Source organism: Argiope bruennichi, chromosome 1, assembly GCF_947563725.1.
Source record: "Argiope bruennichi chromosome 1, qqArgBrue1.1, whole genome shotgun sequence".
NCBI lineage: Eukaryota > Metazoa > Arthropoda > Arachnida > Araneae > Araneidae > Argiope > Argiope bruennichi.
In genome coordinates this window covers 52,415,089-52,440,415 of record NC_079151.1, presented here as the reverse complement: position 1 = coordinate 52,440,415, position 25,327 = coordinate 52,415,089, and the positions used below count along the sequence as shown (strand labels likewise).

The window sequence follows — 25,327 nt, the reverse complement described above, 5'->3', positions numbered from 1 at the left end:
ATAAATATTATTTCTATGAATTTCTGTTGATAAATATTATTTCTATGAATTTCTGTTAATAAATATTATTTCTATGAATTTCTATTAATAAATATTATTTCTATGAATTTCTGTTAATAAATATTATTTCTATGAATTTCTATTAATAAATATTATTTCTATGAATTTCTGTTAATAAATATTATTTCTATGAATTTCTATTAATAAATATTATTTCTATGAATTTCTGTTAATAAATATTATTTCTATGAATTTCTATTAATAAATATTATTTCTATGAATTTCTGTTAATAAATATTATTTCTATTAATAAATATTATTTCTATGAATTTCTGTTAATAAATATTATTTCTATTAATAAATATTATTTCTATGAATTTCTGTTGATAAATATTATTTCTATGAATTTCTGCTAATAAATATTATTTCTATGAATTTCTGTTAATAAATATTATTTCTATGAATTTCTGTTAATAAATATTATTTCTATGAATTTCTGTTAATAAATATTATTTCTCATAATTTTTTTAATCTTAAATATTGATTCTGTTTCATTGCAGAGATTCTGTAACCATTGTTCTTATGAATTTCTATTTATGAATGTTTATTCTCTTTGCTTGATTTCTAGCTGAAGTAAGTAAATTATCGGCACCACAATTCATCGCCGTGCCCCGCAGCAGTTTCGTTGTGGAATCCGAGAGCATCACTTTGGATTGCGCTGCTAATGGAAATCCAACTCCTAAAATCACTTGGCTGAAAGACGGAGCAACTATTGACTTGCAGTAAGTAAAATGTTAAAGGAAATGAATCGGCCATTTTTTTATATTATAGCAAAAATATCTACTATGCATAGATAAATCCACTATTATTAAATTAATTATTTTTCTGTGGAAATTTAATCTCTAGCAAAAGTAACAATTATGCATTCCTGTTCCAGATGGTTACTTTAAGACTGTAAAGTAGAAATACCTCCACTTTCATGTTGGAATGTACCTCCTACAGGAACATTTTAGTTATATATATATATAATATTATAGAAACAAGATAAAACTTGTAAATAATATAATACAGGAACAAAATATTACATATAAATATTCAATGCTTTTAATTCAATACAGAAAAACGAACATTATGTTAATAAAATTTTAAACAGGAAAAAGGTAAAATGAATGCTATGTGCAAAATTGTAGGAAAGGTTGTACCGTAACCAGTAATGGCATTAAGACACATTCTTAATTCTTTTACCTGTGCTTTCGCGACGTTGTACATTGAGATTACGTCTACCCCTGTTGACTAGGCAAGAGGCGGTTACTCTGTTTTTATTTCATTTGATGGAAGTCAACTTAAATCAAATTACAGTTGTAACAGTCATAAAGACGCCACACATGACTAAACTTCTTAGTTATATTAATGTTTGAATCTAGCAAGAAACGAAATTTGTAAGAAAGAAGTTACTCTGTTTTCTTTATTTACATTCAACATATTTTTTTAGATCACATTTCGCTGGAGGGGGGAACTTTAAAATAGGATTGCGTATCCATTAAAATCTTGACATCTTCCAACATTCGTCAATTTTATTAAATCATTTGTGGCGCTATTTTGAATTTCGAAGTCTAAACTTTTTATACAAAATGTTCTTAGAATAAAAAATGAATAGTCAGATCAATTCGAATTAGTTCCTTGGTTTCTTCAATCAACGTTCAAATTTTGGGGTTCTAAAATATAAAATTACAGTTTTGTAAGATTAAAGGAGCGATGTTTTATATCGCTTTTAAATAGAACTATAAGTATGTTTTCATACTTATAGAACTATAACTGTTTTCAAATCATTTCCTACGATTTCCTGTACAGATTTATGACTAAAAACTTAATAAATCATTTATTTCATGATTTTTTCTTTTTTTGCTTTGCTTTAAGGTAAATTATTTTAAAATATCCCTTCATTTCAATTTCCACTTACTTTAATATGCTAATGGAATCCAAATTTCTCTGCTTTTTTGTGCAAAAGTAATTATATAGGAACAAAAGAAAACTATACATAAAAATATTTAGTTAATAATATAAGCCCATTCTTTATGATATTTAATATCTGATAAATGCATTTTGAAAATTTCAGACGGTAGAAACATAACAAAGAAACTTATTAGAATCTAACGTAACAATTCGCCTCCTAATAATTTGAATTCACATTATTGTTACATGTAAACATCTTTGCTTTTATGATGAAATAAATGCATTTTGACGCATGCGCAAAGACGTAGAGGGTTTCCAAATCCGAGAATGAACAATATTAATAAAGTAATAAAAATATATACAAGAATTTATATACCGCCCATAACATTTAACATATTGACTGCAACCCTGAAATAAAACCACCATGATTTCTCTTGAAAAATAAAAAAAAGACATGTCAATTACTACACTTTGCGAGACACTGTCAACAGTAACATGAGTTATACCCCAAATTGCGTGGTAGTTAACTTATTAAATTGATAACCATTACGCCTCTATTTAGAGGTCAGAACAAACGGTGCTGCCATAAATTTGATATTATATTTTAGTAGCAAAAATTATTTGAACATTTCTATTAATTATATAAAATAAAAATTAATTTTTATTTCTATTTCATTTATTGAAAGGAAAATTAATTTCGTTAGATATTTCAAGCAAACCCTTCCTTAGAAAAATCTCATCCTCTGTATTTTCTGATAAATACAAAATTCCTGCTGAGCTTGCATCTCAGATGCACGTAATAAATCACCAGTGTCATCCGCATCGGCCACATCTCCACTTGATCGCTTCATAAAAAATAAAAAAAAGAGAGCTGCTCGGAAAGTATGCAAAGGATTGAAGTGATTGATATCATCAATAGATGAAAAAAATAGTATTATTTCGGGTCATGTTTTTGAAACTAGTGAAAGAAATAGCTTTTTTTTTTAATATGATGTCTTTGCAAAATTAGGTGGAAATATCTTAACTATAAAATCAATTTATATAATAAATCATTTTATAAAACATGCGCAGTTTTTCCCCTAAATTAAGTCGATGATTTGAAAAATTTTTTTGTAATGTCTAGCACACTGAAGAAAGTTTCTTTAAAAAAAAGTTGTTTGCTGTTTAAAATATAAAAGGAGAAAACTAGTGTATTAAAATTAAATTTTTATTTTGTATTTGGTATGTAAATCTGAAGTTGGTATCTTGTATTAATTCTGTTATCTTAAATTTTTATAGGTTTTTTTTTTATATAAAAGCAATGTCATTTTAATTAGTCTAAATCTTTCAATAATATTTTTGTTATGATCTTGTTCTTCTTTTCTCTTTTAGTTTTTTTCTTTTCAAATCTTAAGTATTTTTATGCTTCTTTTTTTACTGTATTTTTCCCAGTTTTGAAAATATGCAGTATCTAACATTACCTTTAATAAAAAATACTTTTGAATAATAAAAACATTTCCGCATTATAGTTAATAATAAACTTGCTCATGATTTAATGATTTGCTTTTCATTTAACTGAAGAACCGTTTTCTTTGTTAAACCAGAATTCATGAAATAATCAACAGATTGAAAATATCAAGCAAAATGTGTGACAACTATTTCAATTACCTAATCACATGCCCTCTTTTGATATTATTACCATAGTAACCAGAAAAAAAACTATAACTGAAAAAATAACTAGTAAAAGAAATTATTGGATGAAATACCAAAGGTTATGCAATATTTTTTTTGTTAGTAAGCGATAAAGAATAGAACTATTTTACTATCACAAAAAATATTTTCCGTCGTTTGTATATACGAAAATTATTTTCATTAATTAATGAATTGTTTCTGATTAAATTAAGGAATTGTTTTCTCTGTTTAACCGGAATTCTTTAAATGAATGAACTGGTAGAAAATTTACACAAAAAATATATGATAATTTCAAATCAACCACATAATCACTTTTGGTATTATTACCAGCGTGAAACAGATGAAATGCCAAAAGCTTTGTAGTAATTTTTGTCATTGTTTTAATTCGACATAACGAATATAACTATTTTACTGTCACAAAAAACTATATACTATCGTTTTCGATTAGTCTCATCTCGAGACATATGTATTAAGTGTTCCGTAAGTTTCTTTTGTACATCGCTAAGAATGGTTTTCAGATGGAGGCTTACCTTTTGGTCCCTTTATGATATCAGTTTCTTTTAAAGTGTATTTCGTTAGTGACATAATCTGGTTGAAAGAAAAAAAAAACTTTCTTACTTTATTCAATATGGATAACTCAGGAAGCATTTGGATTAATTTGACGCATTAAAGAAGTGTTGCTTCATTGCTTTATAAGAAGCAATGCAGATAGTAATGCAAAAAATACTACAGACGAGATTTACACCGTTTATGGAAATAGTACTGACTGTTACGATCATCCGCAATTTCTTTAAAATATTTAGAACTAGTAATTTTGACTTGACAGATGCAGACTGCAGTGACCGACCAGCAATGACGGATACGAACCTTATGAAAGCCATGCTCGCTGAAAATCTGAGATATATTGAGCTCGAAATAGTGGATATCACTTAGACTCCCACTTAGATACATAATAATTTTATCAGGATAAAATAGGCCAATCGGAGAGAAATTTGACCCATTGACGGAGACCAGCCTTATGAATCGCGTTTCTATGTGCGATTTACTTCTCTAGCGACATAGAAATGATCCTTTCTTAAAGAGGATTCTTGTCGTTGGATTTGAGACCTAGAATTATATTAAACTGTATATCGAAAACGCACTTGGTTTAAAGACAATAAATTTCAATTGTCGCGAAGCCTAGACTTCACCTAAAGAAAGTTATTTTGTCCATTTGGTGGGATTGGGAATGTGTTGTCTACTACGAGCTTCTTCTTCAAGGCGAAACCATCAATTCTGCCAAATACTCCAATCACCGTGATAAATAGAAAGTCGCCATTGTAAAACGATCGGAGTTGGGATTGATGAGGCGTTGTTTTTCATCATAACAATACAACACTGTAAGAGAAATACATTGTTTGTAAGAGAAAAGTTTAATTGAGAAGTTCTAACATATTTTCTGTACTCCCCAGCTCTTACTTCATCTGACTTTAACTTGTTTCTGTCATTAAAAAAATAATGTCCATTATAAGCGGATATATTGCTTAAAAGAAATAAAAATAAACGAATGTTGAACATTAGTTTGTAAGTAAGCCACAACAGTTTTGGAAAGAAGGAATAATGAGAAATGAAAGATGGAAGAAGGTGATGGAACGGAACGATTCATATATAATATAACAATAAACAAACCTTCAGTGAAAAATATTGTGTATTCATCTCGTATCAAAAAAGGGGAGAAACTTATGGGACGTCCTAATACTTTTATTTAAAATGAATGAAATTTCAATAATTAGATAATTTTTGTGTTTATATATAAATTAATAAACCGACCTTAAACAACAATAAATATTGTGTATTCATTTCGTATAAAAAAAAGGAAGAAATTTTTAGGACTCTCTTAATATTTGTTATTTAAAAGGAAAGGAATTTCAAGAATTAAATTATTTTTGTGTTTATATAGCATATATAAGAATGTCTGCATGACAACTGAAATTCTCACTTCAATTTACCATAATACCATTTTCTCCTTTTATAGAGACGGATCTGACGGCAGGCATCGTATCGTTGGCGCTGGAAGCTTGATGATAAATCCTGTCAAAGAAGGAGACGATGGTACTTATATGTGTCGCGCAGAAAACCATGTGGACTCTGTGGACACCAGTGCCACCCTCGAAGTACAAGGTAAGAAAATCAAATTTTTTTTCCCCTTTGGCTATGAATGCTGAATGGTTTGCCATATCTAATGCATTTTTCAGTTCCACCTCGGTTCGTCAAAAAACCCAAAACTGTGTACGCATACGAAAAAGAAGACGTCGAGCTGGAATGCGAAGTGTACGGCAAACCTGAGCCGAAAGTGCACTGGTTGAAAAATGGTGACGCCATCATCCAGAGTGAATATTTCAAACTGGTGAATGGCTACAATCTTCGAGTTCTGGGTCTCGTACGATCCGACGCAGGCGTCTACCAGTGCTTTGCGATCAATCCTGCTGGAGCTGTTCAGGCGACTGCTCAACTGATACTGCTGCAACCAGGTTAATAATTTTTATTTTTGATGCATGTATAGTTTTAGTCTATTTAAATTATATTGCATAAATTTATATTATAAGGCATCGAATAAACACTTATTATCAAAGAAGGGATATGTCTCACAATTGCATAAAAATAAAAGTTTAAAAATATGTTTGAATGCAAGATTTATTCCATTCTTTTACGATACAAAAGAATAAAAGATTTACAGAAGAATAAAACTTAATATTAAAATGTACAAGGTAGCCATAAAATAACTTTCTTTGTTAAGAAACATCTTCGGATAAAACTGATGAACAAACTGAAATGTAATTTCGTAAGGGTACTGTAGAAGTCGTATATTGACAAATTCTGTAAAAAAAAGCAACAAAATTTAGTAGTATTTGAGATTTTGGCAATTTTTAAATAAAAGTATGTCATAATTAGAACGAACTAATGGAAAATGAATTATGCAAAATTTTATTAACGCTCTAATAATAAAAAATGCGCCCCAAAATGAATGATAAACTGTTCGAAACTTGCAGAAAATATGTTATTTATCAGTATCAGCGTTCCCAGCCCAGATTTTCAATTTCAGTATCAGGGTTGCAGATTTTTTAGTATTAGATAATGACGTGCCTCTTCGAATTTTTTTTTTCGGAATTCATATTCTTATTCTACAATCTATAAATGAAATTCGGCTTAATTGGGTCTGTTAGTTTTAATTGCAAATGCCTTCAAAAAAGGAAAAATTATTCTATATGATCCTTCTATAATTTTTATTCTATCCTCCCGAATTTTATTTTCATTCAAACAAAAAGATTAGATTTTCGTCGAAGAAAACTGAAATTTGCAAGAGGTTCTTTAAAATGTCCATAAATAAATATGTTCTGGAAAAAAACAGAAAAACATGATATTGTTTATCGTATTGCAAACTTATAACTTGATAGGATGAGCCAGGACAAAACAAATTCTTTTGAATATAATATAGTCAACAACCTGAACTCTGCCTGCGTTGAATTAAGGTAATTCGTAAGGTGTCTCCTTATCAAGATTTTGCAAATGCTCCAGGCAGTATATAGGTTGCTTTACTGATTTTATTCCATCCACGTTAGTCACCATTACTTATCACTCTTATTACTCTATTATTTATTATCCCTGTTAGTCACTTTTATTACTCTTGAAAAGAATCTAAGATAGCACTCCTGGCTTTTCAAAAAACCGTTAAGAACGCATACATGCATTAAGAAAGGAAAACAATAATTGTATACTTTCAACCTTATAAAGATTTTAATTTTCTGTGATATATCTTTGAAACGTTTCAGTAAAATGAGATATTTTTTAAGATTTAATGTATATCTTCAAATTTTAATACTCACTTATTTATTTTCTGTTGGATAACCTTGAAAAATTACGAAATTATGGTTAAAAAAAGGTCCATAGAATTAATTTAGAAGTTTTGATGCATTGATTACTAATGTCAAATTTATTTTTTTATAAAAAATGATTAAGCGAATTATTTTCTTTTCCCATTTTGGGTTTACTCGATAAAAATCTAAGAAATCCAGTGTAAATTCTACAAATTTATGGATTCTCTTAAAGGAAGTATTTTTTAAAAAGCATAAAAAAAGGAGAAAAAAAATATTTTCTTCACTTTAACCTCATTTTATCTACTATACATCCATCCTAGTTGTAATCATGGCCGATAATTAGTACCTGGCAGATAAAACACGCTAAACAGTTTTAAAATGAGAATTCGGATATATTGATTTTTTGCCATTATGATTAATTATAATGCATATGCCTTCCATTTTTATATGCCAGTGTTCACTGAAATTTATTTTATGTTTTTAAATCTTTAATGGGTATGAAAGAAAGATTTTATCGGAAATCTATCCATAATATAAGACGATTCATCAAAGATTATTTCTATATGTTTAAGACAGATTATTAGAAAAAATAATGCAAATGTATTCATAACTATTGAATATCATCATTTTTGGTAAAATAAGCATGTTCAAATTCTTAAACACGTCTCTTTCTTTCTTTTTTTTTGTGGCCATATCCTATAAAACATAAAAGGTAAATTAAAATGATGATTAATATTTTACTTTTTTCATTTTATTTGAAAAACTGATTAAACTTTTTTCCTGGTGTTATTTAACTCACTTAAAATTTATATTATTATTATTTGCTAGTAAATATTTTTATTTCAGTTCATTTCTTTACAGAATTATTTTATTTTTTTCACTTTTAATAATATTATTCTTTTTTTTTAATTTTGTTTTCACTTTCCAATAAACTTCTTTCTGCCTTAACATTAAATGCCTGTCTTCACAAATATATTTTACCTTCCTGCATCCACTTTACCATCGTCTTCCCCTTGTTAATTTAAAACTTAATCCTAATTTACTAATTTAAAATTGTAATCCCTTCAAACTAACCCAATAAAAATAATACTCCATTAAACCTGCTTGTCTTTGCACTTCTGTGCATCTCACTAACTGCCTGTAGTTGCTCCTTCTGCAAAGCCCAAATCCTTCACAGGTGACCAGACGCACAGTAAGGAGGTGCCCACCGCGCCCGTGGATGTGAAAGCAGTCATTGTTTCCACTAGGTTCGTCACCCTGTCTTGGACGCAGCCAGATAAAACTTACGGAGAAATCATCGCCTACTCTGTATACTATAAGGAAGACACTTCCACGAGGTATTGTAAAACTATTTTTAGTTTGCTTTGTAATTGTACATTAGATCCCTTGTAATCCGATTCGGTTGAAACAAGTTGCAAAAGAATAAGAAGTTTCAATATAAAATTAAACTACTTTTTAAAAAAATCTGAGGAGAGGAGAAGTAGAGTAGTCACTAAACATTTTATTTTATCATAAAATTATTTTTTAATAAATAAAATAGCAATACTCACTTGCATTAATTTATGTTTAGTAATAATTTATTCAATAGGTATTTTAGTTATTTCAATAGATGTTTGGCTTTTATTTTAGATCTGAATATTTTGCAATAAAATTCCATTTTTATGTTCATACGTTGGTATGTGTATATCACATCACTGGTTATGGTTTGTCATATCACTGACTCTCCGACCCGCCCGAAGGCCCGCGGATAAAGAAAACTGAATGACCGGACCGCCGCAACAGCAACACTGGCGGGAACATTGGTTAAGTTCTAAGGGCCAACATCGGTCACGCTACAATCCTTCCCGAAGGAAGTGCGCCCGGTCATCGATGGGAGGAAGCAGATCCCCTACCTTTTTGTGTACCAACCACCATACCTGAAGCATCTCATCCTTTTTTCGAAGTGCCTGTCTGTCTGTCAACACCACAGTTTATAAATGCTTTGAGCTAGACTGATACAATTTGGTATACGGTCTTTACACTAAATTTGTAAATTTCTGTCAAATTTTGAACACATTCCAACCAGAGGAAGTCTGGATGCTGTCCGAATATAAGTTAACACGTTAATTACAAGATAGGGAGAGCTAGATAGATAAAATTCGGTACACAAATTTAACATCGATTTGCAAAAATCTATCAAATTGAGCCAAATCCAACCAAGTTTTGAGCGTCTCTCGGTCTGTATCTTTCAGAGACATGAAAATGCGATAGCGCAAAAACGCAATGATGGAAATATATTACTGTAATTGTAGTAAGTGTTGTTTTCTTCCAATCATTTAAGAAAAATGAGTCTAATGCACAAATTCAATTTTCGGATACTTTTATGGCACGCCAAAAAATTCTCCAAGGATCACACGATAAATTCAATAAAAATGCTCAATTCTTGCCAAAGGTTAATATTTCGTAATCATTGCACGCCAATGTCGTCCAAGGCGTTCTCTGAGATAACATCTTTATTAGAAAATATGCGAGAAAGTTTTCGGAAGACCCTCTTACTAGTTTTTTTTAAGACATGATATTCAGTAGAGGCTTTTTTTTTAATTCTAGAAAATTTAAAATAAAAAGGTGCTTTTATGTATAGCCAGAAGTTCGTATTGGATGCTATTCCAATACAAACAGATAAAACAAAGTGCTGTGTATAAAATGTTACTAAATAATAAAAATCTACAAACAAATTCAGTATTTCCGCTTTTAAAAACTCAAATATTGAAAAAGTGAAAGCTAGGGGGAAAAACGTCTTTGAAAAAACTACCGAAAATAATTACGCTTGAATAAATATCTATAATTCCATATTAATTTTTTCCCAAGATGTTGCCTATTTACTGTTTTTATTCTGCTCTCTTCTGTTGGCTTATGAACTGGACTAATTCCATTTTTAACAACGTTCTTGGAAGAAGTTTATTTTTACATAGAAGTATTTTATATCACAAACAAAATTAAAAAAAGCACCGCTTTCGTCTTCTTGAAATACCTTTCTTCACAGCAAATACAGGGTGTTCATTAATTATTGTCGGGGTTTCCGTACCTCATAACTTTCGAATAAAAAATAATACGCAAAAACCGATTACGCATTCGTAAATTACAACTCAAAGAATTTTATTAATGATATTAAAGTGTAAAGCTTGCACAATTTGCACTTTGTAGGCATTCAACTGAACGCGATTCTTTGAGTTGTACTTTACGAATACATAATTCTTTGAGTTGTAATTTACGCATTCATAATTCTTTGAGTTGTAATTTACGAATACATAATTCTTTGAGTCGCACTTTACGAATACATAATTCTTTGAGTTGTAATTTACGCATTCATAATTCTTTGAGTTGTAATTTACGCATTCATAATTCTTTGAGTTGTAATTTACGAATACATAATTCTTTGAGCTGTTATTTACGTATTCATAATTCTTTGAGTTGTAATTTACGAATACATAATCGCCTTCAGCTGAATGCCTACAAAGTGCAAATTGTGTAAGCTTTACACTTTAATATCATTAATAAAATTCTTTGAGTTGTAATTTACGAATACGTAATCGGTTTTTGCGTAATATTTTTTATTCGAAAGTTATGAGGTACGTAAACCTCGACAATAATTAATGAACACCCTGTACTATTACACAAATCTTATAGCGATATATGATACAGAAAATCATGGTTAGCTAATAATGAAACTTTTTTACTGTAGTTGAGATTCCAAATGTTAAAGACTTGCTTTTTCAAAACTTATTTAAATAAAGCTAATATAATATCAATGTCGATTAGTTCTAACATTCGTTACATTTAAGATGAAAACGCAAATTTTTATTTTGCGAACCTTTTATTTTTGTACATTAAATGATAACGAATAAAATGTTCTTTTTTTTATAAATCGTACTTGAAACAAATCCAACGTTTTTTAATAAAAAGTTATAAAATTTCGATTGTAACTATTCCATTACAAAGAATAACTCTAGTGTGTAAGCAGATGAGCTTAAAAAGATAAAGAATAAAAAGACATCTTAATTGACTACTTTAACTCCGATTATCATCATTTTTTTTTTCCTATCGTCTTTTCTTAAAAGCTTCCCTAAGTGCTTTCTTCTTCAGTAAAGCTGTGATATTTTATTCCCTGTTTGCACATTTATTGATTGAAGATATATCACTCCCTTATCTCATTTATCGCCGTCTCTTTAAACAATTACTTTTCTTTGAACTAGTTAGGGTTGTTGTTTTTTTCCCCTTATCTATATCCATTAACTGAAGAGTCTGTCCAATTAAAAAAATTTCTTTTTTGAGGAATGGCACAGATGCTAGAATTTATTTTGAGTGTGTGTTCTTTCGTTTTTGTGTAACTTCAAAAGTTTGTTTAATAATGTATTTTAAGCTAACAATCGTCGTTTATTTCATTTTCTTCTTGCGAAAAAGTTTCAATGTTTGCAAGAAATAAAATTAATTTTTTTTAATGTTTTGGTATGCATGTATTAAACTATTTCTATTTTAAACACAGTGATTTAATGTTTTATGGAAACGATTTTATTCTTGAGTTATTCAGATTTGGGTAACAAGCCCCGAGCGGAGTAACTTTAAACAAAATGTTTAGCGTTCTTGGCACTCTGCTTGGAAATACTTAATTTGACAGAAATACACTTTGAAGATTGTAAATGTTTATCTAGGAGCGATGTTTTTAAAAATTTGAATTAATTAAAGATTAAGTGAAATTATAATTTTTTTGATGATAAACAGGAATTATTATTGTATGAATTTAATTTTTACACCACTTTAAAATTCAAAAAATTGTCTTTTTAATTATATCAATTTAGTTCTCGTGCAGTTTATTACTAAATTTGAACATTTTTTTAAAAAAAATATTTTAATATTATCTGCAATAATAGCTTTCATTATTATAATGTAATGAAGTCCAAACCATTTTTGTTGTTATATTAAATACTTAATCATGTAATTTTCCTTCTTTGTTGAAACCTAAGAATAAGAAATTGTGTTTATTAAATGCTTAGTTTACTTAAAAATGAAAAAAAAATGGAACTACTGCAAAGCGAACGATAACGTGCTTTTAAAAGATAATTGATCCGGACAGCTATGTTTCTAATGGTGCTGAGACGTCATAAGATTTGAATCCATTACAAACGTCCATGTATATAGTAAATAGAACAGGTGCAAGTCTATTAAAACAACACTGTTTCAATGTCTCTCACATTTTGATGCTTAAAAATAGTTTATTGACGCAATCGTGGATATGAATGATCTATTAACTTAAAATTAAATGCAACCAATATCGCGGTAGGACTATCTGTCAACTGCGATTAGTTACATATAAATATATTATTAATATATTTTTTAAATAATATAAAAGATATAATTGTTTTTAATTTTCGTTTTAAAAAATACCAAAGAAGATTGCTACTGGGTAATATTTGATTCCATATATATATATATATATATATATATATATATATATATATATATATATATATATATATATATATATATATATATATATATATATATATATATATATATATATATATAATATTGTAAATTTCTCCACAAGTAATGATTTTTAAAATAATAATTTCGTTTATATTTCAATAATAACCCCATTGTTTTTTATTTCAGAGAGCGAGTTCTAAATACTACACGTCTAAGACTAGAAGAAATTAACATTCAGGGTCTCCAGCCTTCCACCAAATATCAGTTCCGTGTGGTGGCTTATAATGAACATGGTCCTGGAACTAGCTCCGAAGAAATAACAGTAGAGACACAGAGTGAAGGCAAGTTGCAGTATCTTGCAGTCATTAAAAGTTGATCTCAAATTGAAATGAAATTCAAAAATCATGAAAATTATTATTATACTCCCTCTCACTCTCTTTCTTCATTTTTAGTTGTTTGTTTCTATTTTTATTGTCTTTAGTTTACAAGACGTTATTACTGTTACGAAAAAGAATAAATATGTAAAATTAATATAATTTCGTTAGATTCATAGCTTTATGTTATGTTATTGAGATTATTTTTCATAGCTTTATGTTATGTTATTGAGATTATTTTTCATAGCTTTATGTTATGTTGAGATTCTTTTTCATAGCTTTATGTTATGTTATTGAGATTATTTTTCATAGCTTTATGTTATGTTGAGATTCTTTTTCATATCTTTATGTTATGTTGAGATTCTTTTTCATAGCTTTATGTTATGTTATTGAGATTCTTTTTCATAGCTTTATGTTATGTTGAGATTCTTTTTCATAGCTTTATGTTATGTTATTGAGATTCTGATTTTGCTGACATTTATCATGTTTTAGGCAACGCCGTGCTGGTACCGCTAGTATGAAACTAAACTAAGACTTAAAAAAAATGTGTTATGTTTTACAGGATGACATAAATAGTTGTTTAAATAATTATTCTATTAATGTGTATAATAATATAGTTTTCTCATTTTTTTTCCCATTTTGCCTTTTTATAGTTCATGTGCCGAGTGCTCCAAGAAATCTGAAAGCTGTCGCTCTTTCTCCAGTTTCTATACACGTGTCATGGGACCCACCAGAAAGTGCAGCACTCGAACCTATTCAAAAATACAAGCTGTTTTACATGGAAGAAGGTGTGTAATTTTCTCATAATGGAATCTTTTATTTATCTGAATCATGATAGATGATTTAAAAAACTACATTTTCAATGGCGTTACAAATTCACGCAATGTTTAATATAAGAATATATAAGTGCAACCGAGTCGAATTTCATAAAAATTTTCCTTGAAAGTAAGCAATATGATTGGATATTTTATTTGATTTTAATGCATCTTATTTAAATTATATGGTATACTGTGCGATACTCCGATCTAGCCAGAGGCCATCCGAGAAACTTGATGGGGCCGCCGAAGAGCAACCCCACCTAGCACAAAGGAACAAACTACACTTGATGACATTGGACCCTTGCAAACAATAAAGAATACTCTAGAGAAAAATTACATATTAGATTACATATTAAGTTGCGAAACATTAAAAATGCTTTAAAATACATTAAATGAGCGATACCGACTCAAAACTTGGAAGGTCTGATATCTGATTTTTAAACCATTAGATATATTTCCAATTGATAATGATTTAAATGATTTTGCAAGTTATGTTTTATTCATTTGAGTCAATATATGTTAGTACGAAAAAATTCTGATGTCACAACTGTTTCCCTATTCCCACTCATATTAGTCACATTTAGTAAAATATCCTCAGAACTGTAATATTTAAAACAAAACAAAACATCCACTCTTTTTCAGTCAAAACTGATCTGAACTTGAAATTTCAGTATTTTAGGCCGGACAAAAGAGCCACTGGACTGTGGAATCACATGCCCAGCGGTTCTTCTTAAAAATCATTCAAATTTTCTAAAATCATTCGGGATAGTGATATTCAAAACTTCATATAATTTAATTATTTTTAAATGCAGAGGATTTGAACTTTTTTGTTTGAATTCTTGGTCTTAAAAATCTTATTAAATATGATAAAGAGGATATTGGTACTATATAAAAATTAATTCCTTTTTTATCAGTATATTTATTGATTCAAACAAGAAAAAAATTAATCAGAAAAACTGACAATTTTAATCTTAAATCCCATCATGAATGCTGTCATCATCATCTTGAATCCTCCCGTATTACATACTTGATGCAAAAGCGAAATAATTCTTGCAGCAATTAATTGATTAAATTTTTGCAGGTGCGTCTGAGGAGAGAGAAGTTTCCACAACGGAAGCCACCAGTCACACGTTAAGAGGACTCAGGAAATTTACCGATTATAATTTCTGGGTGGCAGCATTCAATGCCAACGGTCAAGGCTTGAATTCAGAAGAAGTAACGGTGAAAACACTCTCAGATGGTGAGATTATTTTTAAAAATATTTATCTTCAAATTAATGTTTTACTATTTAATTATAAATATTTTTTAATATTAAAATATTTGGTACTGTTATCTTCTTTCATTTTGCGATGATTTGCTGTAAATATAGATATTCTTACAATAATAATAATTATTATTATTAACCTTAAATAATTTTTGAATAACTCGTAAATATCAAGATGGTAAAATGTTTTCAACTGCTAATAGGTGGAAAAATTGGCACCTTTTTAACTGCTTCGTTTAATCTTGTTATGTAAAGTAATCAAATGAAGTCAGTTTAAGGAGAATGACCAAAATTGAATATGAATATATATTGTCACACAGATGTCTAGAACTATGCCGTTAGTTTGAACAAAATATTAGATTTATTAGAACGAAGCAACTCACAATAGCACGAGACTGAGAACTTACCCATCACTGACAGGGCTCAGCTGTTATACATATATAGAAAGTTCGAGAACAATCCAATTTGAATATTTAAGAAAGATGTAGAACCTTCCAGATCTTAGACAATAAATAACATTTAAAATAAAATATCTCCATTCTTTGGATAAAACATCAGGGCTGGGATTCAAACCATGGACCAACCAATCAGAAATGAAATGTTCTGCCGGTTGAGCCATGGCGTTTCCTAGATGTTCTGATTTGAGCGACAATATTTATGGATGTTGTATTTTAGTAAAATGCTTCATTATATTCTTATTTTAGTGATATGATAAATTATAAATACATGAAATAAAACCACGGTGAATAAACAAGAGAGGAATTCATTAAATGACACTTTTCTTCTTTTTCGTGACTAAGCAAAAAGCTCATTTTAGTAACTATTAAAAGAGCTTTGTGTAAACTATGTTCATGAACTCAATCGACATATTCACCACAACGACGTAAAAGACAGAAAAGAAGTATTTAAGTACTTATTAAAGTATTTAGTAATTATTTACCTTCAAAAAAGTATTTTATTGAAATTTAGCTAAGCAAGGATTTATTTTGGCAGCCTGATTTTTCACATGATACTGTGTTTCATGTTGGCAGGTTGAAATTACAAGAATTATACTCTAAGAAGTGTGGGAAAGTCAGATTCCTCGCAACTCAAAAATAAATGTCTGCATTTGAGGATTTAAAAAAATAATTGCTTTTAAGAACGTAGATAAATTGAATTTATTAATGTTTGTATAGTTCTTTTATGAAAGGATTCTTATTTAAGAAATTCTTTTTATTGACAAAATTAAATACTTCTAATTATTTTTGATTAGAGATTTAATGTTGTTACTTTTTCTCTTACAGTACCGAGTGACACGCCACAAAATGTGACAATAGAAGCATCGAGCTCAAGTGTGAGTAAATATTCATTTTTTTTCCTTTCATCCATCCTTGCGCATAGCTTCATACCCATTATTCTGTTGCATTTTCTCAATAACAGTTAAGCATTTTTATTCACTTGCTGAATTTCTAGACTGTCATTGTTCGCTGGGAGCCTCCGCCAAAAGAGAGCCAAAATGGCGTGATTGTGGGCTATAAAATTCGCTATAAACTGAAAGGTAGCCGCCGAGGTGACACCGTAACCACTGATGGAAACAGAAGACTCTATGCTCTTACTGGTGAGAACATGATCATCACTACCCTTTTAATGTCTCTTATTTTTCGATTTTTGTTTAAGAATAGAGGCATTGTAAGAAAGGATAGACTTCTTATTTTGATTGTCAATTTCCTTTAAACTCTTTATGGTGAATCTAGAAAACTGCTGATCAACTATTTGCAGTTTCAGTTAATAAATAGTAAGCCGTATCTTATTGGAATTTCAAAGTATTTTATTGGATTGTATTAAATCCTAATTATCTTGTTTGCTCGGAACATTGTTTTTCTTGGCTATTTAATTATTAACATTAAAATGAGATGCATTTATTGAAAATCTCACATTTTTATTTAAAAGACTAAAATATATGAGTTTAATGAAATTGATTTAGTACAAATTATTGAGCATGCAAATTAAATAGAGTATACTGCACAAAATAAAAATCCAAATGAAAACTTAATGAAAATGTAAGTAAGTTTTTTTCCTTAATTTTAACTTTATCGAAAGCCAGCGATTAAATAGTTTGAAGAGATTAAGAAATTGCTTTGAATTCCATCATAACAATAAAAATACTTTAAAAAGGTAATTTTTTAATAACATAAAAATCATTTTTGTGAGATATTTTCAGAAGATGTAGCTAAAAAATATATAAATTTTGCTTAATTTCCAATTAACATTTTGTAATTAACTCATTAATTTAGTGCTTAAAACTTTAAATTTAAATTAATGAAATATTATTAATTTTTTAAGAGCTTGAATCCAAGAAGATATTTAATACAAAAATACTGAATATTATTTTTTTTATCTTACCTAGTATTCGATAAAGAAAAACCTAGGTAAAATCAATACAGTAACTGTCTTTTTTATAGAATGACCATAAGCAACACCGTAAATGAAATAAATAATATACCTCTACTCAACATTTGGAAACCGATCAATCTTTTTTGCACATTAGAATAAAGGAAAAATGTAAGACTGTGAGCAACACATTTTTATTTGTATGTCGCATGTCAATTCTAGCAACTCCTGTTCCGATTAGCTCACATATTACATAAAAAGGAATATTTAATTTTATGTAGCTTGTGTGTGTTCTTAAAAATTTTTCTGGTCTTGCTTTGAAAAATCTCAAAATATCTAATAATTAACTAAATATTTTTTTAAAATATATATATATATAATAAAAATTAAAATTATAAGAAAAGAAAGAGATTTGAGTGTAAGAGAATTCATAAATAAACGTGTGAAGAATTAAATTTAAATCTGTTCATTAATCGATCCTTTGAAAAAAGTCTTTTATATAAAATGTGGATATTTAATAATTAACATTAGGAAAACAGTTCAAAAGTAACTGAAAATTTCTTGTGCTTAATTTATTTTTTATTCAAGCCCAAAAAAGTAATTGTGGAAGAACAATTTTGCAAACAGATAACTTTTTTATATTCTTCTCCTCGCAGGGTTGGAAAAGGGAGCGCAATACAGCATAAAAATATCGGCTTTAACTATAAATGGAAGCGGACCAGCCACAGACTGGATAGTTGTCGATACTTATCAAAATGATTTGGATGGTAAGTGATACAATAACCAATTTTTTATGCTAAAGATTGTATTGCATCATATATTGCATCCGTAATCAATATCTGAAATTTTATTTAAAAAAAATCATAACATTTTAACAGTATTCTCCATAAAATAATTTTAATGCTAGTTTAAAATTTAAAATTAATTTTTCAATTTGTAAAAAATTAATGTCATTTCATTTTAAAGTATTCTCAGTTTCGTTAATAATTTTCTTTTGAGCATTAACTATTAATACTCAAAATTATTATTATTATTAACCTCATGTTCAATGAAATCAAGTAACTTCATAATTAATGAAAATATGTTTTTTTTTTTTTTCAATTTGCACGAACTGAACTTTTTGTATTGTTTACATTCATAAGAATTTCAATTTTCTAAATCTCTCATATTATTATTGAATACCTGATGATATATTTCTCATATTTTATTATTCTTCAGATAAATATTAAACAAGTCTTGTCAGAAAATATTTACTTTAAATATGTTCAACAAATTTATAATGCTGTTTAAAATGCTCAGACATTAATTTAATTCGGCCGGTATTTTGATATGAAAGTGCGAAAATGAAAGAAGAATACTTTTCTAACACTCTAGTGACAATTATCCAATTCTTCAGTTCCAACGATTGTTAGATAAGTTGTTTGAAGCTATGCACTTGATCGGTATCTTCTGTTTCCGAGAAAGTAGTAACATCATCGTACTCTTGTTTAGTAACAAATGAAAATTTTAGCATTGTCTCTTAATATCGATTTTATTCCCAATAATTTATTTGGCTACAATATTTGAAAAGTATTATACTATCTTATTTGGAAAAAAAAGTCTCTTTTAAATTTTTGTCAAAGTTGAATTATTTGGAGTTTGTAAAATTTTTAGAGCTCATTGATTAACCTTGGGTTTAAAATCTAATCATTATTGTAGAATCTCGAGTTCCCGATCGACCTACCTCTCTACGAGCTCGCCCTACAGCTGACAGCATCTATGTGAGCTGGACGCCGCCTCGGAATCAGAATATAATGATCCGAGGTTACACGATTGGTTGGGGAATCGGATTCCCGGACGTCTATACAAAAGTCCTGGATGGAAAGCAGCGATATTACAACATTGAAAATCTCCGTGAGTTGGTTTTTTTAATATTATTATTTTCTGGATCTTTTTTATAATAAGTTATATTTTACATAGATAATCATATTAATAAATTATATATTTCTCAATTTTTGTTTAAAGATGGAAAAAAATGATGTACGATCTTTCACATTCTCGAATCAAATATTTGCTTCTGTATGGCACACAAATTTAGTCTGGAAACCATAGAAAACATAGCGCTCCGTAACAACTATTTTATTATATGCCTAATTTTTTGGGAATATGTTAAATAGATGGAAAAATTGTATAATTTTAGTTTCATAGTAATTAATATTGTTACGGAATCACCTCTTCCATCGCGGGGTTCTTTTAAGATTTGATTGTCGATGCAGAAAGAAACAGTCCTTTAGTAGAAAACAACACGTAGACACTAACACAGAGGCGACGAATACACAGACGACACATATATACAGCCGAGACGAACACAGGACAGCACACAGCAGCAAACAGTAACTTACAAGGTAGTAATAACAGCCACAGCACAGAAAGCGGCCATACAGAATTCAGCAGGAGAGGGAATCTTCGTAGATTCACTCTACGCTCACGTAGGTCTCTCCAAATGGCTGAAATTCTCCATTTTCTCCTTGCTTTAGCTGTATCCAGCTGCCGACACACTACTACAGTACTAGCTACTCCTCAGACGACACGACGCTGCTTCCACTATAAACACAAGGACTCGGCCCACAGCTCAGTTCAGCACTCGCTTGAGCTCCACACAACGCTGGCACTTCGCCGGACAATACCGCCGTTGCTTAGCAGTCCTCTCGAGAATTCGTTGTTTGTTTACGACTCCAACTCCGATTCCAATTCCAATTCTTTCCGGCTCGAGACTTATAGCTCCCGGGAGGCGGGCCGGGAAGGTTTTCGGACCAATCAGGCGTATCCTATTGGATGGATCGATAACATTCTCGAAGTTCCCAGTAATATCTATTTTGTCGCCAAGCTCTGAGATCACTGACGCGGTACCCGATTATCACCCAGCAGGGCTCACCGTAAAATGGTCTTTCTTACGATGACACTATTCGAGATGGGAAGCAAAATTACAGGTTTGTAACAATATTCACAGCCAGATTAATAAGAATTTTTCTTTCAAAAAATTCCACTTCGCGATATATTTTTTTATTGATGTGTAAATAATTTTCCTTATTTTTAATAAGATAGGATTTATTTATGAAAAATATTTATTTGTTAATTGTTCTCTGTTAGAAAAATAAAATGTATTGTTTAATGGTTACAGATAACAGATAAGATTATTTAATAGAAGTTTAATAAATGATAAACTGTAAAGAGCCAATTTTCTGCCAATATTTGTTTGCTTTTCTTTTAATATTTGTTACATACTGCTTACCGTTAACATCCACCAAATCTTTAAATTCCTTATATAAAAGAACATTTGATAAAATTTTAATATAAATGACTTCAAATATTTTATTTAATAATGAAAACTATTCTAAACTTAATAGAAAATCGTATTTCTACTCATTATTAACCATTAGTACAGAAATACGCTTTCTAAGAACTATGTTTCATCAATTGATAAGATGATTATGGAATGTATTATTTAAAAAATAAATTCTTTTGTTACACTTCTTTTGCAAAATATCACTGTCTCTTACATTTTATAATCATATTATTTATTATAAAACTATTTATTATTTACAAAATTATAAAAAATAGACTTTTTTTATCTAATTGATATAGTAACAAAAAAATTCTTGTCAGAGCGTTTTATGAATTTTGCATTTTTAATCTACCTTTTTTCTAATACATAAGATATCACGTTTTTCGCTTTTAACTCTTTCCATAACTTAATAGATTATACGAAATAGTGGCGATTCTCCAATTCCGATATCTGTGTTCCCATTTGTACTGTTATTTCCATTTTTCTACAAATGTATTATGGTATTATATATATATATATATAATATGAATATTTATCTAATCTAAGAATTTATTTAGTTATCTTCTATTTAGTTGTCATGACGATCATTACTGCGGGTGTTAAATTATATTTATTAACTTTGTCGAGTATCTATTTCATTAGCTTCGAATGTATCATATTATTCAGTATGCATATAGCATGGAATAAATACAATATTTTATTCTTTAAATAATTCTTCAATTTATTGATAATTATCTGCTACCGAATATCTCAACTAATCAAACGTGTGAAACGAGTGATTTTTTTTAATGGATGTAATCATTTAAACTGATATAAAAAGAAAAAATAATGGTAACAATATTCTTTTTTAAGATAGTATCGATTTTCAGTTTTGGAATTAAAAGCATATACAATTATTTATTATTCTTACCATCTCCAAATTAACAGTATGGATAAATATTAATTAATCATAAGCTATAAATATTGAATGTATTTTTGCAGAGCCATCATCAGAATATGTAATAAGTCTACGAGCTTTTAATCAAGTTGGCGATGGTATACCAATCTATGAGACAGTAAAAACATTAATTCAAGCACGTAAGTATTGACATTATTTTTTATTATTTAAAAATTTAAGAAGAACATTGTAAAAATTATGCTTGATGCCTGTTCTTCGAATGATTTAACTTATCACTAAGCATTTATATTTTTTTTAAAAGAAAGAAAGAAACTTGTATGGATTCAGAGATAGCCAAAGAAAGTTGACATATTAGAAACTATGTCTTTAACATAAATCAAGCCATCTAACCAGATTAAAAGAGCTTTTTATTTTTTTTAAAAATGAAGCATATTTGCTGTTCTTAATTGTATCCCAATTTCTTAATCAGTTTCTGAAGAAATTAGGATATAATTGTAAGTCAAGAATTATCCGCTTTTTATATTTGAATGGCATGTTGACAAAGCCAACAGTGGAGTAAGGACATCATTTGACCACCGATCTCAAAGTAAAATTAATAACAACTAAATATTGACTCCGGATGACCCTGTATCTTTAGCACTGGTAAGGCAAAATATAGGTGACAACATGGTATAAATAATAGATGAATACTGTCGTTTGACTTTAAGAGAGAAACAGCGTAAATTCTGTCATAATTTCATTGCTCCCACGTTTATCTAATGTTTAAGTATCAATATATTAATATCCTCGCTTAATATTTATTTAATCTAGGACTTGTTATTTATTTTGTTATTATTATTTTTTAAATGTAAACAGTATTTCAGCTGCTTTTCCTAGAAAATGATTCTATTCTTTATTCATCCAGCTGCGGAACCTCCTACCCCGATGCTTCCACCTGTGGGGTTGAAGGCCATCGTTCTCTCGTCCTCCACTGTTGTCTTGTACTGGACAGATAGCACGTTGTCTCGCAATCAGTTGGTAACAGATAATCGATATTACACTGTGCGATACAGTCCCTACTCTACGACCGGCGCCGCCAAATACAGATACTTCAATTCCACTGACCTCAACTGTATGATTGACGATTTGAGGTTGGTACTCACACACTTCTTTTTTACATATATGTTTTCTTACCTTTGAAATAAGATGTTTGAAAATCTGTTAAACCGAATCAAGAATTGTAGTGATTTCAATAGTAATATTTACTTATGGATTATTTCTTTTCTGTGGATTTAAATCTAAAAATAGGTGATTGCATTAAAAAGTCTTTTTGTTAAAATATGAATTATTTTTTTAATTTAATATTCGTAATGTTTGAACAATTTTCTTTATAAAACCGTTTGAATCAGGTTTCTAAATCCATTTTTTTTTGGGGGGGACTGCTGATTTTTATATGCACATTTACAGATGCTTAAATACTATTTTTACATCTTTTACATGTTCTCAAATTCTAACCTTTGGTCGAATTTTCTCACGAAAAACTTCATAATTTAAAATCTAATGCATATTATTTGTTCAAATTTGGTATGATAATTTATTAATATTATTTGTTCTTCGTTGGTATGATAATTCTTCCTGCAATTCCTGAACCAGAGAATAAGTAATCGCTTGATTTAGAAATATTCTATAATAATTTTAATGCAAAAAACATATTACAAAAAAATAGACACTTTCGTGTTATTTATCAGTCGAACTCCACTATTTAGTGCATAGAAAGACAAATTAGTTTTTAGTTCAGGAACCAAGTAATATAATTTCAAACTATCTGCAAAATTTTAACCAAATCATTTGTCAAGCCTCTAAACTAGAAGAATTTTTACTTTATACCTCTTTCTAGCCTCCATCCCCCCCAAAAAAAACATTTTCTACAATTTTTAAAAATCTTATGTCATTTAACAGGATGGATAATTTCATGGATGTTTTTCCAATCATTTTTAAGCAAAAATTCAAAAGTATAATTATTTTAGAGCGTTTTTCAAAAAATTCATCTCTAACATAGTCTCAAACGTTACATAAATATTTTGATAGATGATGATATCATGGTGTATTTTTATATAGTAATGGCGCAACATAACACGAAACGTCGTTACTACAAATTTGAGAAACCTCACAATAATAGCACATAAAAAATGGTCAAAAATATCAGTATAAACAATTCCCTTTCGAATAATTTTCCCCATTGTTATTACCAAAGACAATATAAATAAATAGATATTAACATTTGTTGCGTTGAAAATTATTTTTGTTCAAGTGAGATCGTCGAAGTGACATCTAGACTGTATGTCAATGTTATGAGCAATGTATGATGAAAAGTGTGATGGATAAAAAAAATGACTTAAATAAGTCAAATTCAGTAAGGCATCCTGTTATTAAAAAGTATAGTTCCAATTCAGATTTTGATTTCAATCCCACGAAGAAAAAATTTCCAAAATGTGCACTCTGTTTTTCTTCATTCCTCTACAAAGCGCGCGCGCGCGCGCATACACACTTTTCTTTCTACATGAGTTAGAAAAGAGTCGGAGGGAGGGGGTTGTCATCCTTCCACGTTGTTCCAATCTCCGATTCTTAGAATAATAAAAATGTGCGTGCTTGTACATGCACAATTATCATCTAAGAAGAGGAGGAATAACATCTTTATTAGAGAATATGCGAGAAAGTTTTTGGGAAACTACTCCTGCTGGTTTTACTGTTATTATTTTCTATTGCCTTCTTGATGTTAACAGAAGAACTGTTTGTTGCAGGCCCAACACGCAGTACGAGTTCAGCGTGAAGGTGGTGAAGGGATCGAGGGAGAGTACCTGGAGCATGAGCGTGATCAACAGCACCCAAGAGGCCGCTCCGTCTTCGCCTCCCAGAGATCTCACTGTGATACCTTCCGAAGACGATTCCTCCTCCGTCACTCTGACGTGGCAGCCTCCGAAACAGCCAAATGGTCAAATCACAGGTAAGAAAGAAAAAGAAAAAATCTTGTCCGAAAAATGCTTTATTATTATTATTATTATTAAGCACAATATGTTGTTTATTTTAATAAATATTTCATCCCAAAGTTCATATTCATGCAACACTGTTATTATTTAAAATGAATGGCTTAAAACTAAATTTCTGTACAGAACATGTATGTTGTTGGCAAGATCGTCCGTTGGGCCATGAAACTTTACATTACATCGAGGCAACGACTGTTTACCAATTTTTTACATACATAAAGCTTATTTCTTATTCTAACCAGCAATGCAACTGAATTTTAACAAAAATCAAAAGAATTTGTTAGATTTCAATGTCCTTGAACTAGAATTCTAGA

The 25,327-nt window shown here is 29.3% G+C and overlaps 1 protein-coding gene across 4 annotated transcripts in view; it reads left to right on the top strand.

Annotated features, from left to right (window-relative positions):
* Positions 1-25,327, top strand: part of LOC129964241 (neogenin-like) — a 307,312-nt gene that overhangs the window by 266,096 nt on the left and 15,889 nt on the right. For 3 of the 4 annotated variants that reach the window (XM_056079001.1, XM_056078977.1, XM_056078994.1), the window contains exons 5-18: positions 629-782; positions 5,639-5,784; positions 5,859-6,134; positions 8,623-8,815; positions 13,128-13,282; positions 13,969-14,103; positions 15,215-15,373; positions 16,681-16,730; positions 16,850-16,994; positions 18,424-18,534; positions 19,466-19,660; positions 22,074-22,169; positions 22,895-23,120; positions 24,771-24,973. In XM_056079001.1, coding sequence (XP_055934976.1) covers positions 629-782; positions 5,639-5,784; positions 5,859-6,134; positions 8,623-8,815; positions 13,128-13,282; positions 13,969-14,103; positions 15,215-15,373; positions 16,681-16,730; positions 16,850-16,994; positions 18,424-18,534; positions 19,466-19,660; positions 22,074-22,169; positions 22,895-23,120; positions 24,771-24,973 — 2,244 coding nt within the window. The remainder of the gene's footprint in view (positions 1-628; positions 783-5,638; positions 5,785-5,858; positions 6,135-8,622; positions 8,816-13,127; positions 13,283-13,968; positions 14,104-15,214; positions 15,374-16,680; positions 16,731-16,849; positions 16,995-18,423; positions 18,535-19,465; positions 19,661-22,073; positions 22,170-22,894; positions 23,121-24,770; positions 24,974-25,327) is intronic. The other variant, XM_056078986.1, reaches the window with a different exon arrangement.